At 48.0% G+C, this 17,004-nt stretch overlaps 1 protein-coding gene across 1 annotated transcript in view; it reads right to left on the bottom strand.

The window, feature by feature from the left end:
• Positions 1-312: 312 nt before the first annotated feature.
• The window catches only part of VANGL1 (VANGL planar cell polarity protein 1), a 42,795-nt gene continuing 26,103 nt past the window's right edge, over positions 313-17,004 (bottom strand). The window contains exons 5-8 of the mRNA XM_039718005.1: positions 9,504-9,637; positions 6,133-6,265; positions 3,757-3,991; positions 313-2,568 (exon numbers count right to left, since the gene is read on the bottom strand). Of these exons, the coding sequence (XP_039573939.1) occupies positions 2,308-2,568; positions 3,757-3,991; positions 6,133-6,265; positions 9,504-9,637 (763 nt within the window). The 3' untranslated portion in view covers positions 313-2,307. The remainder of the gene's footprint in view (positions 2,569-3,756; positions 3,992-6,132; positions 6,266-9,503; positions 9,638-17,004) is intronic.

The raw sequence follows: 17,004 nt of genomic DNA, 5'->3' as shown, positions 1-17,004 counted from the left end.
CCCTTTTTTTTTTTCTTTTAAAGTAATAAACCAACCTATTTTTTTCAAAGTAAAACACTGCAAAGGCCACAGTCAATAAAGGAGTCCTCATACAGACTACCAGAAAGCCTGATCTGCCAAAAAATCCAAACATTGAGCTTAGAGAGGGGAAAACACTATCTACTTCCCATCCTTTAAGGGCAAAGGGCATAATCCCATCAAGTGCCATGCCATCCAGTTTCTTTACAACCACATCTGGCACATTTTACAGACTAAAAAGGAGCCAGGAGATTACCACGTGCTTGTAAGAAAGGTTACTTCCCATCCTTTAAGGGCAAAGGGCATAATCCCATCAAGTGCCATGCCATCCAGTTTCTTTACAACCACATCGGGCACATTTTACACAGACTAAAAAGGATCCAGAAGATTACCACGTGCTTGTAAGAAAAACGCAGGAAACTGCAGGTGTCACTTGGATGGGGAATCATCACTTTGGACCCTCACTCACAAGGGTGCTCCCTTGATCCCAAGAGAACTGTTGGACATGCCTCTCCACTGCTGCTGAAGCTGGAAGAGGATGGACCCTCCTGCCCTGTTCCCAGCACCCCTGTTTAAAGTGGCTGCTCCCTGTGGACATCAGCCACATGGCCTTTCCCAGCCCATGCCTGCTGTGAGAAGGGCTGGGAAAGGCCAAAAGGAACATGAGGGGCTGTCACAGCTCTCCTCAGAAGACCGTGCAGGCTGGCAATGAAAGGCACTGACTTACACACTGCTGGAATTAGGGCCTTCTTGGTTAACACATCCATACGGAGGGCAGGCCAGATCCTGCCCGATAACGAATATTTGCATGGCAAAAGACTGAGCAGAATAAATTGATAATTTACATTCACGTGATTCTCAAGGGACCTTCAGGTCACTGCCAGCCTTGCAGCTGGCTCCAGACACTCCATGCTCTGTGCTGGCAATCAGACTTCAGACACCAATTTAGGCTCACCATTAAAAACAAACCTTCCAAATTCAGGTGACTAAATTCACACACGAAAGCTGCACTGGTGGGCAAAGGCAGCCTCACAAACAAAACTGCATCTCTCAGAAGCAGATCCCAACGCAGAGCAGAAACTCCCACAGTACAGCAAGGCCAAGAAAGGCAGGCAGATTTTCAACATTCAGGCATTGTTTGGTATTTCTGAGCTACAGCTGAAGGCGTACGGTGGGGGAAGGACTGCAGTGTTTCCAGAGCACAACAGTTCTCCAAAGCAAGTGAACGGGGCACAGGTCAGCCTTTCCCTGGCTCCTCTCCTGAAGGAGGGAAGTGTTTTTGCACCTCTTTTCTCCAGACACACTTGAAGCTGGCTAGAGAGGGAGGGGCACATTCCTGCCTGCACCCCCTTCCCCTCAAAGAGGCTGTCAGACGTAGGGAGGGTCTGTGATTTATCTCAGGAGGAGCCAGCTACTACTGACCCTGTCCCAGTGCAAACACACAGCCCTTGCAGGTGCAAAAGGAAGCAGCAGTGCCTGGAGAAACATTCAGAAAGCCAGACAGAGGAGACACAGAAAAAGGAAACCCTGGGCCTGCCTGAGAAAGATGCTGACAAGCAGGACAGAGAGAAGCTGGGGAGCGGTAACAGGGAGCTGTGACATGAAGAACAACTACACTAACAAGCACTGATTAAGGAAAAAACAAAATTGAAGAGCTGCAAATGGGCTGATCCAGTTCAAGACAAGCACTTTCACAGAGGGTGAAACCATCCCATTATGCCCATAGAGGTCTGGCACTGACAGAAGAGGCACATGGCAAGGAGGAGAAGAAGAATAAAGAGTAGAAGTCCCCTCACACCCCCAACCTTTGATATCCCCTCCTCCCCAAGTGAGCAGGGACTGTGGCACCCTGTGCCAGGAGATTCCTGTGGGGAACAGGTGAGCAATGAGCCCTCAGGAGCAGCCACAGGTGGCAAAGGCAGAGACACAAGAGTGCAGGCATGCACGGTGTAAGGCAGCGCTCCAGCAACAACTCTGACACTGCAGCCGTGCAGAGAAAGAGAGCGTGAGATTTACAGGATGCCTGGAAAGAGGGGCAAAGAAAAAAATCTGTTCTGTCTCCAAGGCTGAGCTAACTGAGCCAAACCGCCCTGCTGCCTCTTAAGATACTTCTTCCTAGATAAGATATCCCAACTCCCCCCTCCCCTTTCCAAATAAAGTGCAGATGGTCAAATATTACTGGTCCATCATCTGCCAGTTTCAGTCAGCATTGGGGAAATTAAACCCAAAAAGCACGATATTGAAAAAAACAAAAATAAAAATCTCCCAACAACCCACCCTCAAAATCCCTTAGACTGAAGTCTCAGACTGTAAGCGGAGGACAAATTTATGAGATTTAGGGTCTATGAACTCTTCTGAGAGTTTGATGAAGGGGATTTTTTTCACATTAACAACAAGGCTGAAGTCCAAGCACTTGAGGACAAACACGACGCCGTCTTGTAAGCCGCTCGTGACCGCTTCTTCGCTGACCAGCGTCCACTGCTTGGAGAACCAGCGATCCCTGTCATACTGGAGGGTTGGGCCTGGGTTGAGGTAACGCTCCAGGAATGCCTGCCAAGAGCGGGACACACGTTAGCACCAGCCCCACAACTCGCCCTGCTCTCTTCCCATCCCCAAATACAGCGCCACGAGCACGGGCTTGCCATGCTGCAAATTGTTTCAGCTTTAACACTTCAGAAGACATCTTCTCCCCAGTCCCTCTCAGCTTTGCAGACCCAGGAGTAGACACAAACATCAGGAGATCCTCTTTCAGTCCATCCCAGCAAGTTTGCAAAGTTATATCCCTGACTTCTGCCATCAGCACAGCCATCTGGCAGCAGTTCAGTAGAGCAGAGGTCATTTCTCCCCTACCAGCCCCATAACCGATCCCAAAACTGCAGTCCCAGTCAGACAGGATAGCGGCTCTCCTTCAGACCAAGCTAAGGTGGTAAACAGATGTCTCCATGTTTTCAGCCTGAAGGTGCAAAACTGAAAACAGAATGCAAAATGCCATTTGACCTTGCTTGTATTTTCAAGTCCCTCTGCAATCCCAATGGCAGCAGAAATCCCCTGGCATACCTGGGCAAGGTCTCAGGTCGCTCACAGTGAGAGGGTGCTAAGCCCCATCTCTTGACAGCATTTCTGCTCTTACTGCAGTAAGTCCTGGGTGAATGTCCAGGAATAGCTCTTTCCTAGGACTGTGGGGTGTTCTTAGAAAGGAAGGTAGAGCGTGGGAGGGGAATTGTGTAACCTGTTTCCCTTATCACTCAGTCCTTCCCTGTGTCTGCAAGTCAATAGTCACAGCCTAGGCATGAAGCAGCTCATGAATGGGAAACACTGTCAGAGAGACTGAGATTTAGAAAATCATTAGCAGTCCAAAATGCAGCAAGGCAGAGGGGGCAGAAAACCAAAAAGATCCTTTGCAGGTTGCCACCTGCATCATTCTGGTACTACAAGCCAGCTGGGAAAACTCCTGTGACTCAAAGCCACCCTTTTAAACATTTATTAAGCATTCCCTTTGCTGAATTGGATTCAAGAACAAATATCTCATAGGCACTTTCAGAAAAAAAGAGACAGAAGACGCTGCAGAGGAAATATTACTTCCCCTCAAGACCTACACCACGCTGGCCAATTCACAGGGAGCAGCTACGAAAGCCTTCATTCACCTCCCTTGACAACTTTCTGTTCTGCCTGCACACACAGATGTGCCATCCCCTTCTCCCTCCCTCCTGCAGCAGCACTAGAGAATGCATTCATTACCTTTGGTGTCATGTTGTTGGTGATGCAGAAGGACAAGTGTTGCAAGATGCTCTCCATGCTGTGGTACTGCTGCTGGCGCGTGGTGCGAAGGTACTTCTGCAGAGCTCTCGCCATGGAGGGGAAGATGGCCTGGGCTGCTTCTCGGGGGTCCATCATCTCTCCTGGAGCTTTCTGCTGTTCTTCTGCCTGGAGGCGTTTGATGTGAGTGAAAGCCTCTTCTACTGCAACCACGAGCCTGCAGCAAAAAAATCAGGACAGCAAGAGTCATAACAAGAAGTAGGACAGGTCTGTGGTTAAGGCAGAGCCTGGGAGTCAGGATTTACAAGCCTCCTATTCCCACCTGCCATCAAGTCACTGCCTGCTACCAGTTTACACAAAATCTTCTCTACTGACAGTCTGAGGGGTAGACAGCAGCTTTTCCTTCCTTGCCCAAGCCATCCACCAACTGAGGACCATAAACCAAGATTAAGACTGTAGAGCCCTGAGCACTGCATTGGTTCTGCCAGCACAGCACAAACATCAGCTACGTGACTCAAACAAGACCCAGCTGCCCCTGCGTTTAACGCGTGCCTGAGTACAGCGGTCCCAGCACAGAGGACAGGCTAGCACTCGGGGGAGGCTGAGCACACCCCAGTGTCACCAAGGACACAGCCTGCTCCGAGACACCGTGCTCACAAGCTGCAGTCTGCTCCCATTCCCACCAGCTGGGCACAGAGCTCCTGCTGCCCAATGACTGCCCTGCACCCCTCACTGAGCAGCAAGGGTGAAAACATTCCTCCATCTTCACTCCTAACACTGTAGCTTAAGGCATCATTGTCTGCAAACCTCTCCTGTGTTGGCACAGGTGAGCAAACACAAAGCCCACACCGTAGAAGGGTGTCATGACACTCATTCCTTTGTACTGGGCTAACTTCCAAGTGAGGGGCTGAGGAAAATACAATAACGGAAGAGCCACCCAACAGGACTCTTCGGCCCCTTCAGACAGGACTTGTTTTATACCTAATTTTCTCTCAAGTCACCAATGACTGTCCACAACGATCTCAATATCCAATGCATCTTAAAGCCAGGGGCACTGCCTCACCACAAGCAGAAATACAGCACACTGCATTCAGGCTGTACATGAGGAACAGCATGAGAAGTCCCGACCTTTGCCCATTTTGTTTAATTTGACATGGGGGAGGTAGGGGTGGAAATCAGTTTTAAACTCCTGGCCTGAAACTACTGGACTTACCTAGTGACTGACAGTTTCCCCTCTGACTAAGCAGTTGTTCTAACCAAACTCAGCAAGCACAGGAGATGTGCCCAGGTTAGGATCCTACACTTCATAGAATGGCAAGTTTAAGTTCCTTAAGTTCCCCGACCTTTGCCCATTTTGTTTAATTTGACATGGGGGAAGTAGGGGTGGAAATCAGTTTTAAGCTCCTGGCCTGAAACATCTGGACTTACCTAGTGACTGACAGTTTCCCCTCTGACTAAGCAGTTGTTCTAACCAAACTCAGCAAGCACAGGAGATGTGCCCAGGTTAGGATCCTACACTTCATAGAATGGCAAGTTTAAGTTCCTATCGCTCTGAGGCTGGAAGAGGGCCTAAAAGACAGAGGCTATATATAGAGCACAGGTCAGACTGAAGCAGGCAAGGAGGGGACGTAGTGCCAGCACTTTTCCAGTGAAACAAACTGCCAAAAGAAAATTCAAAACAAGTCAGCTCCTTCCAGTTATGACACATTCCTTCCAAACACAGGCTCAGTCCAGGGGAGCCTGCCCATAAGTAACTTGCCTCAAACTGTTAGGTATGCTAACTACAGACTGCAATTGGCTCCTGAGTAAACAGGGCACTCACTGTCTTGGGTCACCCCAACAAAGCATCAACTCTGCAGCCTAAGCATGACTGGCAGAGGACATCTATGTTTCAAAATAAAATGTAACTGCTTGTGGTCAAGTCTTTCCTCCTCAACTCATTGAAAGCCAGTCAAACTGCCCCTCTGACTAGCCTGCAAACACAAATATTCTCCTCACCTATGAACAGGCAACATCAAGCACTCCACCGATCCTGTCCCTAGATTACCTCAGCTGACAAACCTGGGCATGAGCAAAAATAATGGGATTTCCTACAGCAAGTAACTACAGACTTGTCAAGCACGGGACTGTTCCCTAATCCACGACACTGCATTAGCTCATCTGCCTCACATACATGAGCTCAGCTGCACATATGTTCTTCCGACAATTCCAGTTGCGAGCTGCCACCGTCCCTTAGGCATCTGTGTTTCCTAAGCTCCCTCCCTGTGACAGATTTACTGCCAGCCCTCCATGGTGGGCTGGGGGCACCCTCCAGGCTCAGCAAGCCCCACAGCGGCACCCGGGACAGGGTGGCTTTACCTGGCGCGGCGTTTCCTCACGCGGCGCTCGTGGTCGGCCTCCTCGTAGTAGAGCTCGTTGTGGCTGGAGTCCCTGCGCCGGGCGGCGGCCGCGATCATGGCCCGGGACTGCCCCGACGCGTTGTTACCTGGGCCTGGGGGACAAGGACGGGCACACAGGAGATAAAGGCTGGGTCAGTGCCACAGGGCTGGGGCAGAGCAGCACCCCACGGCAGCTGTCACTGCGCTCTGGGGCTGCAGCCTTCCCAGCCAACGCTATAAACCCTTCCCCGGTCCTCAGGAGCTCCGGCAGAAACCCTGCAAGGCAGCACAAGCTTGGAGAGGGCGTTCTGGCACGTGGACAAGGGAAGTTAGTTGGGATGGAGGGTCTCACAATATACACAAAGGCAGAGTGAGGTGAACATGCCAAGGATGCAACTTACCCCCCATTATATATGCTTTCAGTTTGAAGGCAAGGGCAGCTGGAGCATATCACATTTCAGCATCAAGACAGAGTGAGAGCACAAAAAGTGAGAAGTTGGAAAGAGGAGAGAGACAAACACAAGAACATAATGAGACATGGAGATGAATAAATGAAAGCCAAACTCCACACAGTCATTCACAGGAACGAGAAACAGGATGCAGGGGACAGCAGGGTCACCTTTAGGCAAAGCATAGAGTTTCCCAGGAGGGCAGATGCTGTCAGAGCAGCAGTCCCACAGCAGGGTAAGATGGGGTCTGTATGTGTAGCAGCTTCTCATGGCACTCTGAGCAGCACCAGCTATTAGAACTTCTGCTGCTCTTAACAGCTCCTAGAGAGCCACAGGAACAGGGAAGCTGCAATCTGCTTTGTAACACTCAGTCAGCCCACAGAGCTGCCTACTACAAGACCTTAACTGTGACCTTAAAATACAGTACTAGGTTCTTCAAGTCTCCCATGAAGCCCTCAGCTCTGGCTTTTCAGGTAGGAAGAGGAAAAAGTGTTGGTGTTGCCCCAGAAGAGCTTACAAACACTTCCATCCAAACAGGGGGCAGAGGTGGGTCTACCCACAGCTAAGTGGTAGTCTAGGACTAACTCCAAGCCACCAAGAGCTGATTTGTGCCAAACTCCTCTTGCCCACACCCTCAGCTGGAAGTGGTTAGGGCAAATCAATTGCACAGACATGCTCAAAATTATTCTGCTCAAGCAAGGGCAACTCTTTTTAATTTTTTTCCTAAAAAGCCCAAACCAGATTCCAAGACAGAAGCCTGAAACTCAGCAGTGGGAAGAACAAACACAAATAGCTTCTTAAGAGTCTAAACATTTCAGACTTTGTTTGACAGCCCTGAAATGGAGGATATGACTCAAGGGAGACACTAGCTCCCAAATTTGGGTTACATCTGTAATTTGCCTCATTGACTACACCTGGCAATGAAAATCCTGGTTTTGAAGGTGAACCTTCCCATTCTGCATAAGAGAGATTACAGCAATACGTTTTTCTTTCCTGGCTGCTGCAGTACCAAATACAAAAGCTGTCAACAAATTAGTCTGCCTTAATAGCATTACTGTCTCTTTACAAGAAGGGTATAACAGACTGTCAGCCTGCCAGGGTAAGCTGCAGCCAGAACTACACTTTGCTTTGTAAGATGGATAGAATCTTCTTAATGACATGCTTCTAAGCCTGGGATTTCCATGTCCACAAAGGCAGCAGCACTGCACACAGAGCAGTCCAAGCAAGTGGTACTGCCCCAGAAGGGAAGGCAGGAGTTTCCAGGCCCTGGCAGGCCCACAAGCTTGACACTTGGAAAGGTTGCCAGCCACATCTGCAGCTTGCTTCTGGTTCCTTCTCCTCTAACAAAGCCTCATGAGCTAGCAGCTTCTGAGCCACTCACACTACCAGACTGACAGGCCTTCTCTGAGCTGGGGAGTCCCACTGTCCCAGCAGGTGCTGCAGGAAAAGAGAGCATGCCAGCTCCTGAGAAGACCAGCCAGCAATCAGGATGGCACACCCTGCAGCCAGCCTGGCAGGCTGTGGGGTCTGAATAGCCTGCAGACACCTCTGTGGCATCAGGAGGCCCTCACCTTCCCTGCACCTGGCCTCACTGAGAGCAGGCAGCTGGAATGAATGATTGCACCTCTAGAAAAACACAGCACTTCTGTTTGCATGTCTGCTTCCTTCCCCTCTCCAGCAAACTCAACCAAGAGCAGCACTCCAGGCAGCAAAGGATACATGATGGTCAACCTGTCCTTCCTCTTCCTCTGTCAGGATGGGAATATCTCACTGTAAGGATCTAAACCTCCAATCAATGTTATGGACCCACGAGTGCTGCATGAGGTTGGAGAAGTCTTTAGGATAAGGTTTTTAAAACTCAGCAAAAAAGAAAAAACCAAACAAACCAAAAAGGAAAACGAAAACAAAATATTCCACACCTATAAGGCACTGAAACTTTGCTGAAAGTAAAACAATCATGTCTCATGTTTTTCAATATGACAGATACTCTTCATATTTCAGTCTCCACAATATGCACACAGAGCCACCTTGCCCAGCTAAGTCCCTTTAGTCCCCTCTTCCCAGCTCTCAAAGCCTTTCAATGCTAACAAATTCATGGGCAGGACGTGCCTTTACCACGTTTTGTCACACAACTTCAGCCATCCTTCACCATAAAAGCTTTGCTACTCAGCTCTGACTCCTCCAAAGGAATGTGCGCCTCTACTAAGGCTGCTGGGCACACCTTGCTTAACAAGCATGGCTTTCACCGATAGGGTTTAAGAGTGTCAAATGATTAAGTCCAGTTTTCACTGCTTTGAGCATCCACACACCCATCCGCTTTTCAAAGCCCCAAAGCCTGAGAACGTTTGTAGAACGGCAAATCTCAATGGGGATCGTTATCGGTGTTTGAATTTCCATGGCCACGGGTGAGCCAGGCTCATTTAGTGCTGAGACTGCAGGCTGATGAGCATCACTTTCATCAGCAACTGCTGCTCACACCGTGGCTCCTTCACCTTCCTGAAGGCTGCATGTGAAAGCAGCACAATAAACGACTGGGGAACTCATTTAAGTTAAAAGTTGTGTTTATTGTACTATCACAACTAAAGAGATGACCCAAGGGTGGCAAAAAGCAGAGGCTGCTTGAGACAAGCAGAGGTGCTGAAAAGTGTCAAGCCACATGACAATTAAGCCCGACCCAAAACCTGGCCATTTCACCTGGCAAAGACAAAAGCCTTATTGTGGGCTAAACACATCTGTAAAGTCATCTGGAACTGGCAAACACAGCGCTGCTAGGAAGATTTCCAGCAAGAGACAAGGACTTGGCAAAGCAAAAAGGTGAGAATGCGTGCACAACAAAGCATAAAGCAAATCCAGCCCTTCCCCGTCCCACTCAGTCTGAGAGACTACATTTCACCTCACCTACCATCAACATTGTAGACTTTCAGGCCAGCCATGTGCTTGGCTGCTCGGGATTTGGAGGCTGTTAACAAGGCTGGGTTGTAGACTGTGAAATCTCGGTAGTAATTTTCCAGAACCACCAGTGCAGCTCGTTGGATGCTGGGTAAAGAAGAAAAAACAAAATATGATAAATACCTTCAGACTGAAATAAGCTCTCTTGTTTCCATAAAATGTTTAAAAAAAAAAAAAAAGGAAGGAAGAATAGTGATATTACTGGGAACAGAGCTGTCACACCAACAGGACCGTGCAATACCCAGAATATTAATTACTCTCTCTAGGACCTGAAATTTCATTTGAGATGCAAGATAAGTATCTCTGCCCTCAATAGGAGGATGCCAGGAAATCCCTAAACAAGGGCAGCGCATGAAGTGAAACACTAGGCTGCCTGCAGCCCAGGAAATGACAGAAGCAGAGCTCAGCACACCTCGGCAGTGCAATCCCTGTGCTGCAGAGACCTTGCTGAGGCTGAAGACCACAGCACCACACGGGTGTTGCTGTAGCTGGCCAGCCTGGATGGAGGGACCAGCTCCGGATGGATGCTTTTCCCTCTGAGTCACTTCCAGCCGCACCTCCATCCCAGCACCGACAAGAGGGATCTCTGGAGCTTTCACAGCAAGATAAGATCGCTGCCTGAGGAGCACGGCCGCCAGAGACGGGATTACCTCAGTACTGCTTGTTAAATCCCTGGCTAGGGACAGAATGAGGAGCAGTGACACTCCCTCCATCCCTTTGAAGGGATGCCTCCGCATAAAATGACGACACATGGGAGCAAAACAAACACACGCGCCAGCAGCAGGAAAGGCTCAGTCCGGAGGTATCTTGCTTTGCCATCATTCTGACGACGGAGAGAGAGAGAGAGAGATGTCTGTAGGCACCGCTATCAACAAACAGGGCAGCACTTCAAAACAAGCCCGAGCTCTGCTTAAAGATGTGGGAACAGGACACAGCTCTCTCCATGCTGCTCTGGCAGTCCCAGCAAATCACCGGGATCACCCATTCTGCCAACGGGAGTTTGCCAAGGAGCCACACTGAAAGTAATTTTTGTGCGTTCGAAGTTGAAATGTAACTGCCAAAACATTTGTTGGCAATTAATTGGAAAGGTCACACTTACCAACAAGGCCTCGCGGAAGGAAAACAAGAAAGTATTCTCACACATATTACAACACAAGAAGAAAACATTACGAGGACGGTAACGCGGGAAAATAAGACATTAACAAATTAAGCCCTAAATTCAGTGCTCAGCGCTGCCACAGATTCCGTGTGTGTTCCCGGAGGAGCAATTTAAATTTTCCTGTGCTTTGTGCTAATATTAAACTTCTGTATCACACCCAAGTAATTTAAACACACACACTCATCCCACCATCCTCACTCTACAGCTGCCACACTCCCACTGATCAGTGAATTAAGCACAGATGCCAGCCCATTCAAGAGAATCTGAGCAAGAATAACAAACTCACACTTGTTCACTGAGTAGCTTCTTCAGTCAGTATCATGGCACATCACCTTTCACTTGCTGTGTACCTTTGAGATGATGAATTTAGCTTTTGAAGCAAACTCCATCATTAGGATTGTTTGGAGGGATCCAGTAGAGTGTTTTAAAGAAGCTTTACCTTTCAGGTGCCACTCCTTCATATTTCCTCAGCTTACATTTGGTAAAAGCACTTATGCACTCAGCTACTGATTTGTGATGAAGAGCCACTAGTTAACTAAGGAAACAATTTTCCTTTGATAAAGTAGTACAGACTGACCTACTGCCAGAAAAACGTAGATGTTGACACAGAACAGGTGAAAGTCATTTTATTTCTCCCTGCAAAGTTTTCATTTCTACTGTGAATTTGATGCAGCCTATAAAAAAAATTTCATAAAAGTAATCATGTGGCAGCAGCAAATATTCCCCCTTCTGACTGCATTCAAACATGATCAAGTTTTTCCATCTCTGCTGCCCAGGAAGATAAAACTCCATAGAGTTTCATCACAAAACACAGTGTTTGGAAAATGAGGACCAAATCAAAACAGGAAGATAAAAATGAACAGAGTTATTCTCTGTTAATACACTGTACTCATTTCAAACAGCACTGGAACTTCCATCCCAGCAGTGGGAAATGTTTGGGAGCTCCACTGACCAACTTTCTCTATTAGGACAAAACACAGTGCATCACAGCAGACAATAATTTACTTTTATACATACACATTTTCCCTGGATCCCACCAACAGCATTATCATCAGGGTGCCAGCTTTCCCGCCTATCATCCCTTCCATCCCCTCATTAAATAACCTTCCCCACCAATTCACTGGCACGTGCACTCAAAATCCAAATATAACAAAGCTTTTACATTGCAGCAAGCAACGATTATTGTCCTGAAATTAAAGCCCAGGTATTTCTTGCTGATGCAAATCCAGTACAGGTTCAATTCCACACAAGAGACCTCAGTCACACAGAGGAGTCTGCTTTCTAGAAGAAAAATGTAATGAACATCAGTTTCCTGAATTTCTGCCAGCCCATTTCTGTCTCCCATGTAGTCCACCCTAAGCATGGCAGGTTAGGAAGACAGCTACAACTACAACTCTTCCAATTCTGTTGCAGGGAAAAAAATAAATTAGAAGCTGCAGACAAGTAAATTAAAAGGGTCACAATGATTTGCAAGAGCAAGGAAAAGGCTGAATCAGAGCCTCCTGGGCTGAGTTGCTCAACCTCTTCACCCACATCAAGGGGAAGCCTCACCCTGGCTGGCCAGGACAGCCAGCCCTGCCCCACGCAGATGCTGCAAAGCAACAAGAACCCGTGAACCTGTGTCCCCAGCCAGCACAGGGGGCACCCAAGGCTCCTGTGCAGCACCACGCCAGCAGGAAGGCATGGCAGTGCCTGGAGCAGCACAGCAAACACCAAGCAAGTCTGCTGTCTCCCGACAGCAATCCAGGCTCTTCGGGCTCCCCGTGCAGGGCAGACCCTCCGCTGCCCTGCCAGCAAGGTGAAGCAGCTGCAGGAAGCCGCCTCTCCACCCACAGCTCCAGCGGGAATGGGAACTGGCAGCCTTCCTGGAGGCCACCAGTCTGGAGAGGCGGCTTCCTTGCAGCGCTGTCTCGGGAAGGGTTCAGCACCATGTCGGTCACTGCATTCATTCACCCCGCGTCTCAGCGAGCCGGGCCCAGGCTCTCCTTTTGTTCAGCGCTCTGAAAGAATGGGGAGGGGCAGGAAGAGAACGAACAGAAAGTTTCAATATTTAATCGCCCGTATGAAAGAGGTCAGAGTGAGGATTGTTCTCACGTCCCATCGAGACGATCTGGCAGCCCAGCATATTTCAGGCATTGTAGCAAACTACCAGAACGCAGAAAAAAGCGTATCACAGAAACACAGAAATCATCCTAGAAAGGCTTGGGTTGAAAGAGTCCTCAAAGATCATCTAGTTCTAACCCCACTCCCCTCCACCCCCGCCATGGGCAGAGTACAAAAATGAGGACATAAAAAGTATTTCCATGGAACAATTCAGATTCAAAACTTATGGCACAAGAGGAAAACGCCTTGCACGACCAAAGTTTCAATATTTAATCGCCCGTATGAAAGAGGTCAGAGTGAGGATTGTTCTCACGTCCCATCGAGACGATCTGGCAGCCCAGCATATTTCAGGCATTGTAGCAAACTACCAGAACGCAGAAAAAAGCGTATCACAGAAACACAGAAATCATCCTAGAAAGGCTTGGGTTGAAAGAGTCCTCAAAGATCATCTAGTTCTAACCCCACTCCCCTCCACCCCCGCCATGGGCAGAGTACAAAAATGAGGACATAAAAAGTATTTCCATGGAACAATTCAGATTCAAAACTTATGGCACAAGAGGAAAACGCCTTGCATGACCCAGCAGCCGACTGGGAACACAGTTTTCCTTGCAGGCAGTGTCAGCGAGGCTCCAGGCTTTGCTGCTCTGTGTTTTGTGCAGTTGGAGGGTTGCTTGTTTCCAATGATTAGTTTCACTCCCCTGGAGAAGGCCATGTCACAGCACGCTGCCAAGAGGGAAAGCAAACAAGCAGACCCAGCAGAAGCACAGGGTACCCCAGCGGCATTTGGCAGCAGACAAATGCAGAGCCCTTTACTAACAGTAATGAATTAACTTTTACAGGGCATCCAAGGAAGTGGAGGAGGGGACTATGTGACACAAAGGTAGCAGCTATTTTTTTCTCTCAAAGGGGTAAGTCAAGAGCAGTTTTGCCTCCGTACTTGCTGCTCACAAAGCATTTGAATATTTGCAGCCTTGCCATACTCTGTGTCTCAGAGGCCACTTAGTGTTTGCCTTTTGTGACACAACTACACCAACAGTGAAATTGGCTTTTCTTAGTGGATTTCTAGGAAAACAGTCCAGTACTGTACTGAAGCAAAGCACAAGGAAAGAAGCCTGTTTATATCATCAAAATACTGGCTTTGGACACTGATGGTTTCTAGGAAAAGGGGTTTGAGTTTTATGAAGTGGTGGGAAAGAGCTGGTGAAAATAAAAAATAAGGAGAGGAAAAAAAATGAAGCCCCACCTCTATGCACCTGTCACTCACATGGTTTTAGGAGTTTTGTACTTTCCTGCTAAGCTAGAAATGTAGCCTTTCATGGTACTATACCAAACATCAGGAGACACTGAGAATCACTGAGGGCAGAGGAGTGTCCCACACTTTTGCAACAGATCTGTGTACACATCCAGAAAGAGATGAGCTGTTCTACCAGAGCATTCTTGCTATGGATGCAGATCTTGCAGCATCAGGCTTTAGAGTGAGCCACACACACCTAAAATACACAGGGACAGTCAGAGGTTTGATGACTGCTCCACTAATTGAGGGCTGAGGAAGCCTGGTTATTTAATCATATGGTTCCCAGCACAGACTCCTCTCCTCCAAACAACAGTTTTCTAACATTCCTCAAAACAGGCACAGTATCAAAACAAGCCAAGGTCTTTGGGCACATCAAACACTTGCCACAGCCAACTGGGAAGTCTGGCACCTCAAAGAAAAGCTAAGAAAAGATTCCACAACACAGTCTTCCAAGGAGAGTAAGCTTTGCCTTACCAGATGCCTCCAACCTACAAGTGCATCGAGCTTGCCTACTGCAAGAGGTACTGAGGTCTCCTGGGGCACTGAGCTCCCATCCACAGCACTTTGTACTCTCTAGCAGTGCTGTCAGCTCACACCCAACAGGCTCAGAGGACTGCTCTGCCTTGTTGTACTACCACTTCTCCCTCCCAGAAAATTCCCTTTTTTTTTCCTTTCTCATACACTTTTGCCAGAGCACAGAGCTAGGGCTCAAGTTCCTGATCCTTCACCCTGCTGGACTGTTTTCCCAGAGCAAAGTCAACAGAATGAGAAATAAAACTGGAAATAGACAACTGAAGTCAAATGTTTCTGACATCCACATCCCTGCTGAAGACGATTACAGAAGGGATTGCCACCATCCTCAATGCAGACTTAGCTCCCTGCTCTGCCTGTCATAGCTACAGGTGAGGCCAGCACAGGCTGCCCAGATAGGTGACCATGGGCAGCACTGCCACAGTGGGCACGAGCTGGCAAGATGCAAGGGATTTGGTACTCTCTGTACTTCCCAAGCAACACCTTGGAGCAGGGCTCCCAAGAAGACCAAGGTCATGCAGAAGCATTTCGCAGCACTGGCAGAAGCACAAATGCCTTGGCTACAGCTTTGTCCCCTCCAGTAAACAGAGCCCGAGTCAGATCCCAGCAGAGATGCCAAGACAAGGAACTGCTCCAGCAGCTGTGGCCAAACAAGCAGAGCAGAAAAATGCCTTTTGATTGTCATAACTACAAGAGCATTTCAGTTTGGTACAGTCAAGAGAACAGGACTGCAGCTCCTAGGAAAAGGAAAACCACATTTTCTTGTCAGACAACCACAACTGAGATCTCCACTTGGCTAAGGCAGGCAAGCACAATCCTCGCCTTCCCTGGAACAGGCACCGGGCAACCAGGACACAGCAGGTTTGTTTTAGATACCCGACTTCTGGCATTTGGTGAGGCAGGGAAAAGAATTTGCAAAGTCAAACCTTTATCAGGGAAGAGAAGAAAATCTTGTCATAGTAACAGGCTGTCAGCCTGATGGCAGCACAGCTGCTGGCCCCAAGGAAGCGAACATCCATCCATTAATGGTACAATTTATATGGAACCCAAACACACACAAAGCTTGCCCCAGTTTTGCAGTGACCCATCTCCATCTTGTCCCTCCCCTCACAGCCTTTTTGACAACATGGAAGGAAAAGGACAGGAATTTAAAGGGCGTCCCCATCTATATCCAACACTGGACATCTGAACAACATACGACTGCTGGAAATTTAAGGAAAGCACCAGCTGAGTTTCTAACTACAGATCTCCCCTTTTCTGCCCTGTGCAGTCCAAGACACGTTCTTCAACAGACATTATAAGTCTCATCTTTTGCAAGACAAAAATCAGAATCAACACACCAGCTGAGCAATACAATAGTTCACTGCTGATGTAGAAGAGATTTCAATACAGAAATTTTCTGAATGAGACAGAGAGAGGAGTAGAATTCATTTTCAGGTTGGCTTGTTTTCCCCAAACCTCAAAGGCAGCCTAGTCAAAACCCTCCAGTGCAGGTGAAAAAGAAAAGTATCTCTGCAAGTCTACTACTAACTTTGCTGTTACATTTGAATGTTTTTGTTTTGAAGGGAAGCTGTGAGTATTTTGAAAAAGCAAGATTTTACAGGAGGGTATGACCATACTTGGGGGCTGGGAGGAAATCAACTCCTTTACCTCATACAAACCAGACTACTTACTTAAGCCTTCCTGAGGAATCCTATAAAGGCACTCCCAGGCCAGCACTAAAAAGATGCTGTTACAGAAGTACAGAGCACAGAGTTTTAGCCAGCAGCTATAAAACCCAAGTAAACCCAATGGCATGCTCCCACTGCAGTTCTTCTTCTGAGAAACTTCCAAGACTTTTACCTCAGGAAGTTAACTGGTCTTTAGGGTACCAGCACACAGCCTGAATGTTTTCCCCAGTCACCTTTATTGGTAGAACCTCAAAACTTGATGAATGCTTTCCCAACAGCTGCACTGCCCTTCCTTCCACTTCCAACAGCTGAAGGTGGCAGCTAGTATAAAAGCCTAGGGAAAAAACCCTATATGGTAATATGTAGTGAGTAGGAGGAAGAGGAGGAGAACACAGTCCTCTCACTCAAGGAGTGGTCCAAAAGGTCCAATAATATGATTTGCCAGGAAAGAACAATCACTGTGTTGAGGTCAGATGCTGTGACAGCACCACACTTCTCTTCCTCAGTTAACACCATGAACATCTCGTTTCACAGTAGGCAGTGCCAAGGGACACAAAGAACATAAAGACACTTGTTACCTCCAACACCACATTCAACAGACAGAAAATTAAATATGCTGTAAAAGTCTAACCTGAGTTTTAGAAACAATGGAGGTTCTGGAGCACCAGAAGAGCTTCCTATGCAAGGCAGAGGACTC

Source organism: Passer montanus, unplaced genomic scaffold (assembly GCF_014805655.1).
Source record: "Passer montanus isolate IOZ18808 unplaced genomic scaffold, ASM1480565v1 scaffold39, whole genome shotgun sequence".
Lineage (NCBI taxonomy): Eukaryota > Metazoa > Chordata > Aves > Passeriformes > Passeridae > Passer > Passer montanus.
This window is presented reverse-complemented; position numbering and strand designations above follow the sequence as displayed.